A 15,241-nucleotide genomic window follows, 5' to 3' on the forward strand; every position below is an offset into this window, starting at 1 on the left:
CCCTGCACCCCTGCAAAAAGCTAAAGAGCCACCCCAACCTGCAGTGTGCCTGTCGCCCAGGAACCCCTATTCTACACAAAGACCCCGGAGGAGGAAAGGTCTCCGTTCCATCCACCCCCCGACCTCAGCAAGAACAAAAATAACAAACGAAAGACAGAATGATCACAATGTAGAGGGACGCCGGCCAACACTCCTGAGAATGTATTCAAAATAAGACATAAGAGCCGAACAGTTAGATCTCCACACCACCTTCGGCACCACCAGGGTGAGCGGCGGAGTCTGTCTCAGGAGGACGGTCAGGCAATGAGTCCAGCCAGTCATTAACAGCATCTGGCCGATCAAAGAAAAGGGTACGTTCATTGTATTCAACCCGGAGTCTAGTGGGAAAGAGCATGGCGTAACGTAGGCCCCGATCCCGGAGACGTTTCTTGGCACCACGAAACTCCATACGTTGTCTCTGAACCTGTTGGGAAAAGTCCGGGTAAAAGTTCACCGTAGCATTCTCAAAGGCCACCGGGCCCTTCACCCGCGAGGCCTGCAGGATAGCGTCCCGGTCTCTATAATGAAAAAGCTTCGCTACAATGGGTCTCGGCGGGGCTCCCGGCTTGACTTTGCCCCCTGGAACACGATGTGCACGTTCCACCGTGAAAAATTTTGTGAGACCAGAAGGGGCCAAATGGTTCAAGACCAGATCCTCAACCAGGAGATCCACCGAGTGGGGTTCAGGGTTTTCCGGTACACCAACCAGGCGAACATTGCAGCGACGCGCCCTATTTTCAAAGTCCTCCAGGCGACGGGTCATGAAGTCGTTCCCCCGACGGAGATTTCCAATCTCTGTTTGGAGCTCCGAGACATCATTCGTAAGGCTAGAGGATTTAATATCCAGTGATTGCACCCTCTCATTCGTCTTGCCGAGATCAGCACGAATCAGATTCACCTCAATAGCCACGGTGTCAAGTTTGTGGGCCAAGGCCTCGTACTGTAGGCCGATGGATTCCCTCACACCCGAGATGGCGCCCATGATATCCTGTAGGGAGGGCTCCGCCGACTCTTCCAAAATTCGTTCGGACGCTATACTAGAACCAGGCAGGGCAGCTCCGGGGGACCCCTTAGAATGGGTATAACGGTCCATGACATTTGATTGAACTGGAGCTCCGCGCAGAGGTGTTTTCGTCTTGCGCGTCTCTCTGTCCCCTCTGCCCGCCATTTTGAAGATGCGTCACAGGACAAGCCACCAGGTTCGACGGGCCCGACACCCAAAGTACAGGATCAAAAGTACATAAAAAGGGGGCACAACTCGGGTAGAGGTCGCCAAGCCAGCAAATAGGTCACATGAAAGCCCAACAGCCGATCTGCCTCCAAGTCTCAGCCGCAGCACGACATCCACCTCCGTGGCCCAAGTCGGAACGGAATCGAAACCGAAACTTAGGAAGGGGGGACCCACAAGGCCAGATCTCCTGCCGTTGTTGTTCAATTGCAGGACGGCTACAGTACCGCACCCCGTCCCGGGCGCACCTCAAGGGCGGAGCCCAAAAGTTCAGAGCACCATATCTCAGGAATACGAGATCCAAATCGATTTCTGAAAAGTGCCAGGGTAATCAGCCAAACGTCCCCTACACGAATTCTTGCAAGAAATCAGGATTCAGCCAGGATAAAATGTCGGGAGCGGCGAGGGTCCGGAGAGCGCTGTGCTCAAGCGGCCATCTCGGATGCCCGCCAAGCTCCTCCTCCGTCATTTTTAAAAGAAAAATGAAAAGTTCTCTTTTCTGAAAAAACGTTTCGCTGGTATTCCCAAAGAGGAAAGGGTCCCTTGGGAACCCCTTTCCATTTGCGAATGCTTTACCATCTACTTGTAGTATGTGGTAAAATGCAAATGTTTTGCAACCACATTCACGGTCACAAAACATTCATACATACCATTAAAATTCGCTATTTTGAAGGGACGCCCTAAACACGCCCCTTCCAAATAGCGAATTGCAAACCCATTTTGCGATTCAGTAACAGGTTACCGAATCACAAAATAGGGTTTGATACATGGGAGAAGCATTTTTTGCATTCGCAAATGGGCTGATTTGCAACACAAAAATGCTTGATACATGTGGCCCTAAAAAGCAAATATAATGGGCATACTCAGGGCCTGTTCATATACAATCAGTACAAATAGAAAGGACTGTGTCCTCTGCATTTTCACTAGTTGGAAACTTCAGTGGAGATTTACGAATGCTTGTAGAAGTACTTAAAAATTACTTCTGTACTCATAAAGCTTTTGTGAATCAGCCTTAACGTCTCCGCTGCCATATATGGCATTTTTTCAGACTAAAAATCACCTTAAAAGTATTGACCTAGTATCTATTTTGTGGGTGGTGTTTTCAAATTTCTAAATGCGAATGAAGGCATGGAGAAGCTTGAAATGATTGGTTAGACTCCTGCCCTCTTGTCCTCTGCCCCGGCGAGTACCATTACTACTTCTGGCAGCGAAGAAAAGGGGAGGACCAGTAATGGTCCATACAATCTCAAATGGGTTTAGAGGGTTTAAATTCTCAGTGTGCATCCTAATCCACTATACACTCCTTACATTCAGAATAACCGAATGACCTGAACCTCCTGAAATATTTCCATGGAAAGGTTCAGAAAAGCTTGTGCCTGACTCCACCCTAAGATCCCAAAGCTGGTTACACCCATGATATTCTTGGCCGTGACCGTGCAATAACGCAGAGCTGTCGGCCGCATAGCAGCCAACATTTCAAAGCTGTTTTGTGGGACATTTTGACATAAGGCTTCATAGGATCCATGAGTGCAGAAGAGAATGCTACTGTTTTAATTTTCACTACTTAAAATATGTATACCATGATAGCAAATACATGTGAGAAGGCCAGGAGCATGCAGAACCCATGCAATATTTAGCGACTGCTTTGCGGTGTAAGGTGGGACCTTGTAAGATTATAAGTAGAATCTTATACATTGCTTCACAGTTTTTCTTCTGACCTTGTAAGTTTTGGATCGTGTGAGTGATATCTATGCTACCTACGTTCTCTACTGTTCTAGTCCTAAGTCTGTAAAAGCTGTTTATATAGCACTAAACGTTTGAAAACTCTGCTACAGATAGTAACAAAAACATAAGGCAATGGGACCCTCAGCAGACCACTGACCATTGCTTCATACCTTGCATGCTGCACCCTTTAATTGTTTCCTCTGGATGGGTGCGGCCAGAAACAGTGCCTGGTTCTATTACACAGATTGTGGTCCCACTACTTTTTTCTTTGTGATTTTAAGAGCAAGTTGGGTTATTTTTTGTCAGCAAGCACTTCATTGTGCAGCATTCTCTTTTATGTCATAATTACTTATAAGACCTTTGGATTTAGTCTGAGAATTCTCTGGGTGGATAATGCTCTTGTGTGTGCCTCCTGCCTCGTGCACCTGGACACGGTGAGCTATTGGAAACTCAGTACTCAGATCGCAAGCAGCTCTATATCAAAGGCCTTTGGTGCATGAGAGACACACAAAACTTTCAATGGAGCCTTGCACTCTGTGTTAGAAACACCACCTGTGTAATTCCAGCACCTCATTCTAGGTAACTTGCATTCTCCAGTCTATGGTTGGTGCATAATAGTCCCACAAATATTTTGACAAAGTACCTTGACAGGCTTTCTTGCTGGAGCAACTGTTAAGAGAAAATTAAAAGGACTCCTACTGACTTGATTCAATTTGCTCTTAATAGATCACAGGCTTCTGGAAGGCTGCAGACCAGTCTCTGTTTGGACTTCTCATTCTTCAGAAGCAGTGCTTAATTTGAGCTAGGGGTTTCCAGTACTCGGCACCAGCACTTAATTATTAACACCAGCGCTTTTCATGAGCACCAGTTAAGGACCCATTCATTTATGGTAGGCAGGGGGATGATTAAGTGATTTGCCCAGAATCACAGGGTATAACACTGAGACCCGAACTTGGTTCCCCAGCTCTGAAGTCGGTAGCTCTGGGCATTACACCACACCATCTCCCGGCTTTCATGGTTAGTATTTGGTTCTGTTTTAGGCGGCGCTAACAGGAGAATTTGGCTGGTGCAAGCTGCCTTCTCACAAGAGCCCCGGCACTTATTTTTTTACAAATTAACCGCTGTTCAGTAGGTTTGACTAGGCTGCTACTCTGACATTTGCAGAAGGCTGTACGCAGCAGTGCGTTGACATAGATGCGCTGTAATAATTTCTCTACGTTAAAAAAAACACTCATTCACTGAAAAAAGAAAGGTTAAAGTGGAATTATAGGTAAGTAAGTTTGCAAGATTTTAACTTACATTAAAAAAAACTTAGAAATTCACAGAAAATAAGTTTCAAGTGGGTGCACATAGATCTTCTAATAATAGAAAAACTCCCTTTTTAAAACCTAAAACATTGACATTCACTACTTAAATGTAACTGACCCAAGCACAACTTGCACCTCTGTGACGCCCTGCTTATAACCTCACATGTTTCGTCACTGATGCCATCTGAAATCTAAGGTGGTGCAGGTTATACTTCGCTCAGTTAAGTATAACTAATGAATTTCTGTGGAGTTTTTGCAGGTTGATATTTCAACCACATTATTTTGACATATACTACTCCAGTGCCAAACCCAGGATTATTTTTGACATGTTGTAATCCTTTTGTGACAGGTCAATTAGTAGTGAATCCTCATTCACCCCTACATTGATGGCCAACAGTACTAGGGAGGACACACTATTACTGCCACCACCAGTTTGTACTTTTTTATCTAACACTTGTTGCAGAAGGCATCAAGAAATGACTGTCTTCAGTGGGGTGTGCTGGTCATCCAATGAAATGTCTGTGTGCCAATCCCTACCCTGTTTACTGCCATCCGCTAACTATCATTCCTTTCTCCTAAATATCAGTCATGACTCTTGACCACTACTTCAAATCCTTAGGCTTCTCATTCCTAACCAATAATCATTCCTTTCTTCACTCTGGCAATACTTTACTCTTACTTTTGCCAGACAGTAAACCAAACCCTATCCCTTTTCCCAGTTTAGTCAGTTCTGGCACCCTATTTTAATGCACATAAAGTAGAAATCACACCCACTCTTTACAGGGAGCCAAAGTGTCTAATATTCTTCCCCTCCAGTCACAACTAGCAAGACGTCTTACTCCATATGTTGAGAGAGTTTCATTTGTAAAGTGTGTTTCTTTTCCCAGGTCATGCTGTTTACCAACTCTAGCTTCACCCAGGAGGTATCTCTCACTGCCTTTGAAATTGTCACTCAAGATCTCCTGCAGCCAACACAGATGCGATTCCAGGTGTACGCTGTGAGGTGTGAAGAAGAAGGTACGCCTGTGTCTGTTTTCATTTGTGTCCTTTGGGCAATTTTTTCTAAAGAAGATTTTCCAATCCCATTCGGATGAAACCTAATGTCTTAATTAAACTTTCAGTTCACCCTCTTTTTAAATGGAGCCCAATTCTTGTGCAAATCAATTGATGATGGTGTTCAGGCTGACACACCATTGACCTGCTCAATATCTGTATTTTGTAATTGCTTATTTGCATGCCTATTGCAGAGTTCGCGTATTTTTCTGTTACCTTTTTGCCTCTGAACACACTCAAGCTAGTGATGCTACTGCTCCAAGTCTTATGAGTAGACTTTAAATCTATATAGGTATTCTTGGTTAAATAATGTACTTAATTCTCATTATATTTTCTTTTATATGCTTCCTTCTTACAGGATATGAAGAGGAGGAGGGATCTGCCACACTTGACGAATTTACCACGCCGACCCCAATGTTTCCCAACACTACTAACTTGGTGTTCCTTGACTGCTTCGACGGCATGCAGTGGTGCTCGTTCACCAACACTTGTGCACCCGTGGACAGTGACTGCGTACCAGGAGAGGGTGCCAATGATTCCAATGCTACTTTCCACCAGGAGGATGCAAGCCTACCGTGCTACGCCATGGTCGCTGAATGGCTCTTCCTAGTGCCTTCTGGAAAGTCTGCCAGATACTTGGTAAGAGTCCTTATGTTGTGCAAGATTATAAAGATATCCAGATAACAAAGTGATCCATTAAGTGAAGACATTTAGGGACTTTACAAGGTTTTATTACTAATTCAGTTATGCAATGCAATAGCAAAGTTCAGAAACATTCATCACCAATACAGCAAAATGAAATGTCATGGATTCTTGGTTCCAGAATAGTTGGGTCCAATATCCAAAACACTATGTGCTTAAGGTGTGCGCATACCTGGACCATAATGGTAGTTAACTGACACGTGAATGCTAGTCGACTGTCCTTCCTTACAATAAATGGCTACAACTGCAGCTTATAAAAGGAGTGTTGACTGTGCGGAATCTGATATTGTTGCCTAAAAAGTGCACCATTCAAGATGGCTGCCACCACCGCAGGCTATCAATCGGTGATGTTGGGGATGCCTTCAGACTGTGGCTTGACTGGCTTATTCATCAAGCATCTCTTCTATAATCAGATATACACTCCTTTGATCTTCCGTACCCTTCCATCTCTATATATTCTGAAGTCCCCACTTGCCCCCTCCTTTGGCCGTGTTCCATTGCTTTCTATCTAGGCGTGTGCTCATGCGATTCGAATCATTGTTGTTTACTTGGAATGAATCTATAACACTGCCTCGCTAATCACTGCCTTGTCTGACATTGCCACTGCCACTTCAAAACACTTCTTTTACCAATACGTCATCTACTCTTCTGAATATATATTTTACAATCATCCCTTTAAGACCTTTATCTCCTCCAGTTTCCCTAACTCTAATGCTATTTCTTACACTCACCTTAAAGCTAAACCTGTTTTTTGTTCTTACCTTTATCAACAGCCCAACCCTGTTCCTAAACACTTCACGTACCCTAAACCTGTCACTTACCTTAGTGTTTAGGTTGTAAAAGACTAAGTGCTGGAGCCCAAAATTTTGCTTAGAAGCTTGCGACTGGCGCTGTCTAACATCAGGGGATCCCAAACACCAAAGCTGCCTAATATTGATTCCCTCATGCCAATTTCATTCACCACCAGACACTCCCTGCTTCTTTATTTCACTTTTGCAGGTTGTTTTCATCCCTCCTTTCTCAATTTGTCACAGTTTTTTCATCTTCCTCCTTCTTTCTCTTTTGTATTTTCTCTCGCTTGCAGTGGGTCAAAGTAGGATGAGGAAAAATGAGTGCTGGTTCCCAAAAATAAGTGCTGGTGGGCCCCACCTGTGACTACCGGCTCAAATTATGCACTGACTTACCAATATCCTGATACTAAACCTAAACCTATCCTTTAAACCTAAGCCTTCCTCTCAACTTATCCCTGACACCTAACCCTAAACCTCTCCTCTATGCTTCCCTTCCACCTTTCCTAACTCTAGAGCTCTCCTTAATCATTACACCAATATGTTTCTTAACTCTACACCTACTTATCCTTATTTCAGTCAAGTGAGTGGTAACAACATAGCATTGATCTGGAGGTAAAGGTAATAGACAAGGTCAAGTTTACCAGGGAGTTCTATGTAGAGGTAATGGTAGGCTCCATAATAGGGGCCACCCTTTCGTGTTTGAATTAACCTATCTTCTCTCCTTGTCAGATCTCATTACAAGGCGATGGAGTACTTGTTGGGCCAAATCATACCTTTGGAATACAGCATGATGCTACCCCGGGGACGTTCCTCCAGTGCCCTACTGACAGAGCCACCCATCAGGGACCAGGCTTTTTCAGCTTCAACTCCTCCGACTGGTTGGCAGACATACCCAGGGGCCAGACTGTTGGAAACTGGAAAAATGATACGGCGTGTCTGTTCAGGGTGCTCGCCACCGAGCAAATTGTGTCCCCCGTCTTCAGTGATCTACCTTACTCTGTCCTACCAAGACCAGGCCTTTACACTCTGGAAGCCAGTGTGGGGAACAATGTCTCCACCACCAACATCTCGTGCCAGTTTCAGGTCATCTCACCAATTTCTGGTCTTCGGGTCATTTTCCCATCGGTCCAGTCTGGTATCGTTTACGGTGCCAAAAACCAGACTTTTATTGTGGTGAAAATCCTTTCTGGTGGAGGGAATTCCTCTGCAGTCTGGGAGCAGGGCAATCAGACAGCCCCATTCCAAGAAACCTGCCCTCCCGACGTGACTCCGCTGGCCTCAGAATGCTCCAGAGAGACCAACGACACCTGGTTCTCAGTGATTCCGCTGAAGGGCCTTGGTGAAGGTGTGACACTGGTCGGAATCACAGCCAGGAACCTGATGAGCTCCCAGAATATTAGCATCAACGTGAAAGAGGAAGAGCCTATCCGGGGCTTGACTGCGCAGCCTAACCCAGAGTCGCGCGTGCTGCTGAACAATCGCGTGGTGAGTAGCGCCATCTTTTCCGTGAGATGTTTTGTTTTCATTCATTTTGATGCCAAAAGCAATAATTTACCCCAGATGTTAGGTTATTGTTTCGCAAAACGTATACAATAAACTTTTTTCAGCAGGTTAAAATCTGACTACAGGAAACAACAGTGCAATGATTCAATAATTTAAAATGAATAAAAGCATTATGAGATGAAGTGGGAGGATTGAAAGAGGTGAAGCAGTCATTGGAGGGGAGTTCTGTGTCAGAGGGAGGTAGCTGCAGGGTGGAAAATTGGGTGCAATGAGAAGGGAATGTATGAGATGAAGGGAGCAATTATAAGTGGCTGTGTAGTGTAAAGAATAAATTGCACTTAGACGGGAGGGGAGAGTTGTGTAAAGGAAGAGTGTAATGGAAATGGGGTTCCTGAGAAAGGTAGGTGGTATTTTGTCTAACCTGTAAGTGGTACAAAACACTGCAGCCAGGCTTGTTCTCAATCTTCTGTCCGGAACACCTTTGGCCCCTTCGTTGAAATCCTTACATTGGCTACCAGTGAGGCAGCAAAGAATCTTTAAAATATGCTGCCTCACCCATAATGTCTTAGGAAGAAAAGGACCCAGATATCTCCAACAGAAATTCAATCACTGCGTACCTACTGAAGCCTAAGATCGCAGGACAAAGTATTGTTGAGCGTACCCCGTATCTACCTGTCCAGATGCAATGCAGAGCCTTTTCCTACCTGACTCTGCTTTACTGGAACTAGTTATCTCTCCACATTCGACTCTGCACTAACTATTGTCATTTTAGGAAATTGCTGAAAGCTTCCTTATTTTAAGTGATTCTTTTCTGTGTATGCTTGCTTGCTGTTGTAGGCAGTGCTAAGATTCCCTCGGGTGAGTCGTGCGCTATATTAAATTTAAATAATATAACATAACAAAACATGACAAGCATAAAGTTAGATGCAGTGTATGATGGGGAGTTGGTGGGGGATGAGACCAGCATAGCTAGAGGTGTGGAGGAGAAACATACTAACAGTAGTGAAGGACGTGGAGTAAGAGCAGAGAAGGAGATGTACGTAAAACAAGGGAGGGCAACACAATAATCCCTCAGGATCCTGGATAGATTGTTGATGCAACAAAATTTGCTCCTATCAGGAGCACCTCTGGTAATTTGCATGGCATTAGTTAATGATATGAAATGCTGACTTTAGCAAGCTCATATATAATAACAAAAACAATGATAATAGAGCAAATCAGAATAGAGGATTCAACAATTGTATAAAAATATTTCCATTCCTGTTTAACTAAAAAGTCATTAAACCAACATATATTATGTCATTATTATACAAAGACATTAAAGGGGGACTCAGAAACAATATTGAACACATCACAATAAAGTTTCTCAGATTATAAATAATGGTAGGAGACTGAACATATAACAAAACCACTTATAACAACTGAGAGTAAATCCACAAAACACTTTACAAAAATCAAAGCAGACATAGGTAGTCGACATTGCGTTCCCTTTCAAGGTGTCCTTGGGAACCATCTTTGAGACTAATATGAGCTCCTAGTGAGTAACACCTTTATGCTATTGTTGAATGTTATGTTATATTATGTACATTTGTACCGCGTGCAGATACTCCAAGGAGTGTCCACAATATGCAGAGTAGACTTGTTTCCTAGAGCAGTCTGATTCCAGTTAAAACTATGAATCCAGTTGGCTCTGAGTGGGTATGACTTATATTCAAGAGATAGAGTGATAGTTTAGGGTTTACATTGATTTAATGTGTGGCGGCTGCCTTCACAGGAGGCTTCACTGCACGGAAAAAATCAACTAAGAGTGCTTTTCTAGTAGTAATGCAGGGTCTGGATGTACTTGAAGAGAAAGGAATAATGGTCCACAGAGTCGAGTGTAATGTTTGAGTTACTGAAGAAGAGGTTCAGTTGCTGAGGAGGGGATGATGGTAAGTGTTTTTGATAAGGCACTTTTAGCAGTACTATAGGATTAGGAGTGATAAGGGCTGAGAATGGATTGGTGGAAAGTAGTGTTAGCAGTTGTGCAGGATTGGGAGTAGTAGGGGTTGGAAGTGATTGTTGGTAGATTCATTGATAGTGTAGTAGTAGTTGTGTTGGAGGTAGCAAAGTGGTAGAGGCTGAGAATGCTATGTTGGTTCGGGAAGGAATATGCGCTGTGAAACAGTGTGGCTAAGAGGACCAAATAAATATAAAAAGATAAACAAACAGGAATGTAATTAAAAAAACATTTGCCCAATATTGTTCAAACTTTTAGGGTGTCTTTCACAGATAAGGACTACCAAATCAGGGAGGAGCACTACTCTCCTCTTACATATTCAAGTGCAGAATTCATACAGACCGGTTGTTGGCACAGGGACGTCCCCCATATGTTATAGGGCTGTGTACCCCGGCTTGGGTTGACACAACTGCATGTGAAACAGGTAACCTGATTTTTGGTTGGCCCTGCACCCAAGCTGAGTGAGTGTGGGAGTTGTGGTCAACTGTGTCTATGGAAATGCCATAGTCCAGAAACTGGACTTGGACCTGAAGAGGCACTCCAAACATGCCCTAAGAACCAACAAGGGACTACTACCCATGCCTTGGTTGATCACCAAATAGATGTAGCAGTTCACTGAGTTTTGTGAATTAGTATTCCTGACCAGACATGTTTCTAAGCCGGATCCTGTTCTTTTGTCGCTCCCTAGTTGCTACTTCACGAAGGCTGATGACAACCAGGTGCAGAGTCTTCCGATTTAATTGTGCCAATTTTTTTGGATACTCTTGCTTGGAGCCAGCACTGTCTTTGCCTTCTGTGAGAGCCAGCAACTCGCACAAGGGCTTTGTGTGAAGTATAGCCAAAATAATACAGTCTAAAGGGAGTCATCCCCAAACCGGTTCCATGACCTTAGACGGTGGGTCCACATTTCCTGTCTGGAAAATGAGTACAAAAATGGGACCTAAACCACCCTACTTTGTTCATCTTCTCAGTTTTTTTGATCAAGCATGGGACTGCTCTACAGAGTACTTGAAGAACTGCCTAGCAACCAGGGATGGTGTTTGCATGACAGCATGTCTCCCAGAGGTGACCGGATATTTCCTGAAGTCTGTAACTCGAAAACCGATCTGATACCTCCCAGAAGGCTGCAAATGCAGAAGAAGAGCACCTATCTCCATTCGGCCAGTGGCTGCATCTGCCGAAGACAAGCATTTGTCTGCTCTTGGCCAGAAGGCCACAACTGACAAGGATGAGCACCATCTGCAATTGTTCAGGAAGTCGCAAGTGTCAAAGCTAAATATCCTGATGGTCATAGCTAAGAGGCCGCACCTGCTAAACAGGTGTAGGTCACCACAACTGCTGAAGATGAGCACCTGTTTAGTCCTAGCCAGGAGGCCGCTACTACCAAAGATGAGGAGCACATGTCTGAATTCAGCCAGGAGGCCACAACTGTTGAATAAGAGCACCCATCTAGTACTGGCAGGAGGCCACAACTGCTGGAGACGAAGAGTGCTTGTCTGCATTCGGCCAGAAGGCCGCAAATTGCCGAAGATGTGCAACTGCGTGATCATGGCCAGAAGGCCACAACTGCCAAAAAATGAGCACCCTTCTTGTGCTAGCCAAGAGGCCACATGTTCCGAAGATCTGCTGCAATAGAGTAGGCTGCCGCATTCCAACACCTCCAGCGGTCCATGTGCAGAGTGAGGCACCCACCCGGGTCCTATGTCTTAGAAGGTGACACTGAAGGTGCAGGACCAATGAGTGCACCTGCCAACGTCACACCAGCCACATCTCTGTGGGTAGGCAAAGTGATATTTGAGCCTGAAATACTGCACTGAACACACAGAGGTAAATCTGACGCAAGAACGCTAACTATTGTCAGTGTGATCACTTTGGGCAAGAACTTTTTCAACTATTCCCATGCCTGCACTTTTGCAGAAGCTACCATGGACATTGGGAGATCTGTGTAGAATGGGGACTTGACTGGGCTGAACAGTACATTGTTGTGTCTGCCATCTGACTGTTGAGTTCTGAGGTCTTCACCGCTCACCCTCACTATCTTGAGAGTCAAGTGTGGAAAGGATGTACTTAGATAAGTTTACGGAGCCATAATAGGATGAACTCCTTTATCTGTTACATGAGCACACCGGAAAGAGATTAGTTGTGTACTCCCATGAAGTTTGTATTTAGTTCCCTCTACATATTGGCAACTGGGCAAGGAACATGGTGTAGGGAAAATAATTTCTCCATGGGAAAACAATATTTTCACCATGGAGAAAAAAAAGCTAGCATACGTATTTGCATAGGCATGCACGTTTGCCTTTTGGAAAAAGGAATTCACAGAAGGATTGTACAAGTACTCCTGGGAGAACAGCTTCTTAGGAGTTTGCCAGAAAACAGTTGTGAATTACAAAAATGTAATTATATTCCAAACAGAGTAGGAAATCTACAAGAGCAGGTTTAAAATTCCATTAGCAAACCATACCCAGTGTGAATTTTACACAGGTACATTTATGTTTTGTGATTAGGTCATGTTTAAAATGCACTTTTCTTTAATCAGCGCACATATAAATTAGAAAAAAAACATGAATATCACCCTTACTTCTAGAAAAAATATCAAATTTAGTTTGCCTTTTGAAAATGGAGCAAATAGTTTTTGTTTTCAACATTACCAATATAATGGAATCACTTTGCTCCAGCAAGTGGTCAGGAAGTAGACAAACTTTGCAAAATGAAATGTTTAATTGTTTTCTAGGGTGCGTGTTTTTTTTTAATGCATTTAGTTGGTGTAAGATTGCATAATATGTAGATTGATATTTTTGTCGATTTGTCTGCGCTGTTTATATTCATGTTTCAGTGCTAACAGTCATTGCTTCGATACCTTTCAGAGTTACCAGGCCATGGTGGAGGCCGGGTCGGATGCCACATTCAAGTGGACGGTGGACGACAAGCCGTCTTTCACCTATTACAACATTGTCTTCAACGTCATATACCAGAGTGCGGCTGTCTACAAACTCACGGTAAGCGGTTTCAGTGAACCAACCCGTTCCTTCCAACCTAGTGTGAGGTCATTCTTATCACTGCAGGTATGCACCCCGATCGCGTCATTTTGGACGGTTGTACCCCATTTCTGCGGCTCTCTGGATTGGTCCTCATTTCTCTGCATATTATGGCAAATGGCGAAGCTGATACGGACGCGGAGCGATCTCTTTCCCTAGAACTTTGATAGTCGCCAAGTAATGAGGCGATCAGTTGGTTAAAGATTTGGAGCCACTGCCTTCAATCTATGAAGTATTCTAGATGTAGCGTATCTTTACCTGCTATTTTTGTTTCTTAAAGTACCTATGGACGACCATAAGTAAAGATTGGTCCCATCTAATTTTAATTCCAAGATATACATCGCTAAAGCAAATTTTGAGTCCTGAAGATGACTGCACAATAATATAGCGGTCGAAACGCCGTCAACGCTTTTCTGTGGCCCAAATTGAATCAGGGACACAATATTTATGTTTATGTTGTTCATTTACTCCAACATGTAATGTTTTTTTTTGCCACTTGTCTGGTTTGTGATATATGTTTCCCTTTTATATATACCAGCACTTTTGTCTTGAGCGCATCTGTTTTTTAGAATTATTTTTGTATTATATGTAATAAATATGTTTTTTTTATATCAGTAATACTGTCTAAAGGGCTTCTTTAACCACTGTTTACTTTTCTATTTCTCTTTCTGATTCTCTTATTATTTAACTGAAAATGTTGGATTATATATAGTTTTGGTTGATCTTTCTCCCTGAACCTTTTGTTAGATGTACTATTATGGCAAATGGACAGTACCATTTCATTAGCCTGCCAAGGGGCTCCAACCCATTCCTGCGGTTTCTAGGTCTGCTTCTAATTTCATTAACGCTTGCCACCCAACTTATTCCAACAGCTAATGTGCATGGACCTCTTTTCCCTTCAGATCCAAATGACATGCCTCATTTCGGCAACCACTACAGCATTCCCTATTTTGTAAGCTTTTTATCATAATCTCATGGTCCAGGTACATGTCCATTACTGGAGCTTTTGGGAGGACACCACTTTCATTCCACCCCAAGAATGTACCTTATTCTAAGTGGCTTCTCCTATTTTCATACTCCTTTTGCCCCGTGAGAAATCCACAGTTCTGCAGCTTCAGGGGGTATACCGCGCCATCTACTGCTCCAGTTCACTGTATTTCAGGGACTTGCCCCATTTTCATATTCCAGTGGCCCCAACGGGACCTCCTTATTTTGCAGCAGTTTCTTGGGGCGTGCCTCATTTTTACTGCTCCTGCAGACATTCTTAATTACTACAAGTTTATTGACACCCCCTCCCTTCTAATGCTGACTGTAAACCCTATGCTCTTATTCCTGGGGGTTGCAACCTTTAATTGTGGTCTGCAATGTCAGCTCTGTTTTTGTCCTTTGCCGATCCACCTCTTTCCTTTATTTTGAAGGGCACATATCTGCCGACAAAAATGCGATAGTGGTGATTCGATGGGGTTCCGGCGCTCCTCAACAATCCCACAATGCTCCAACCTATTCTAATAAGTATTGTGGCACGGTTAAAGGTAGGGAGATTCACCCAGCTCCCTGAAATCTTATGATCAAAGATCACCAAAACACAATGACATTGCAGTCTCAAGCACACGCTACAGTAAATGTCTCATATCATAAACGTATATTAGATACAACAATTATTTTCTCTTGTGGTCTATTTTTTTTCACGGTCAGCTGGCCACCTCTTCTATATATCCTCTCTGTATATACAGAGAGGATATACAGCCCTATGAAGGGAGGATTCCTCTGGATCAACGGGACACCTCGCAAATATTGAACTTTACGGACTCATGACTTATAAGATGAGAGCATAGATTGAAGATAGAGGAGACGTT

At 43.7% G+C, this 15,241-nt stretch overlaps 1 protein-coding gene across 1 annotated transcript in view; it reads left to right on the top strand.

Annotated features, from left to right (window-relative positions):
* PKD1 (polycystin 1, transient receptor potential channel interacting) overlaps positions 1–15,241 on the top strand; it is a 464,326-nt gene that overhangs the window by 249,984 nt on the left and 199,101 nt on the right. Inside the window, exons 9-12 of the mRNA XM_078664851.1 lie at positions 5,187–5,316; positions 5,711–5,991; positions 7,575–8,330; positions 13,215–13,346. Of these exons, the coding sequence (XP_078520977.1) occupies positions 5,187–5,316; positions 5,711–5,991; positions 7,575–8,330; positions 13,215–13,346 (1,299 nt within the window). The remainder of the gene's footprint in view (positions 1–5,186; positions 5,317–5,710; positions 5,992–7,574; positions 8,331–13,214; positions 13,347–15,241) is intronic.

The sequence above is a fragment of the Lissotriton helveticus genome, chromosome 10, assembly GCF_964261635.1.
Source record: "Lissotriton helveticus chromosome 10, aLisHel1.1, whole genome shotgun sequence".
Lineage (NCBI taxonomy): Eukaryota > Metazoa > Chordata > Amphibia > Caudata > Salamandridae > Lissotriton > Lissotriton helveticus.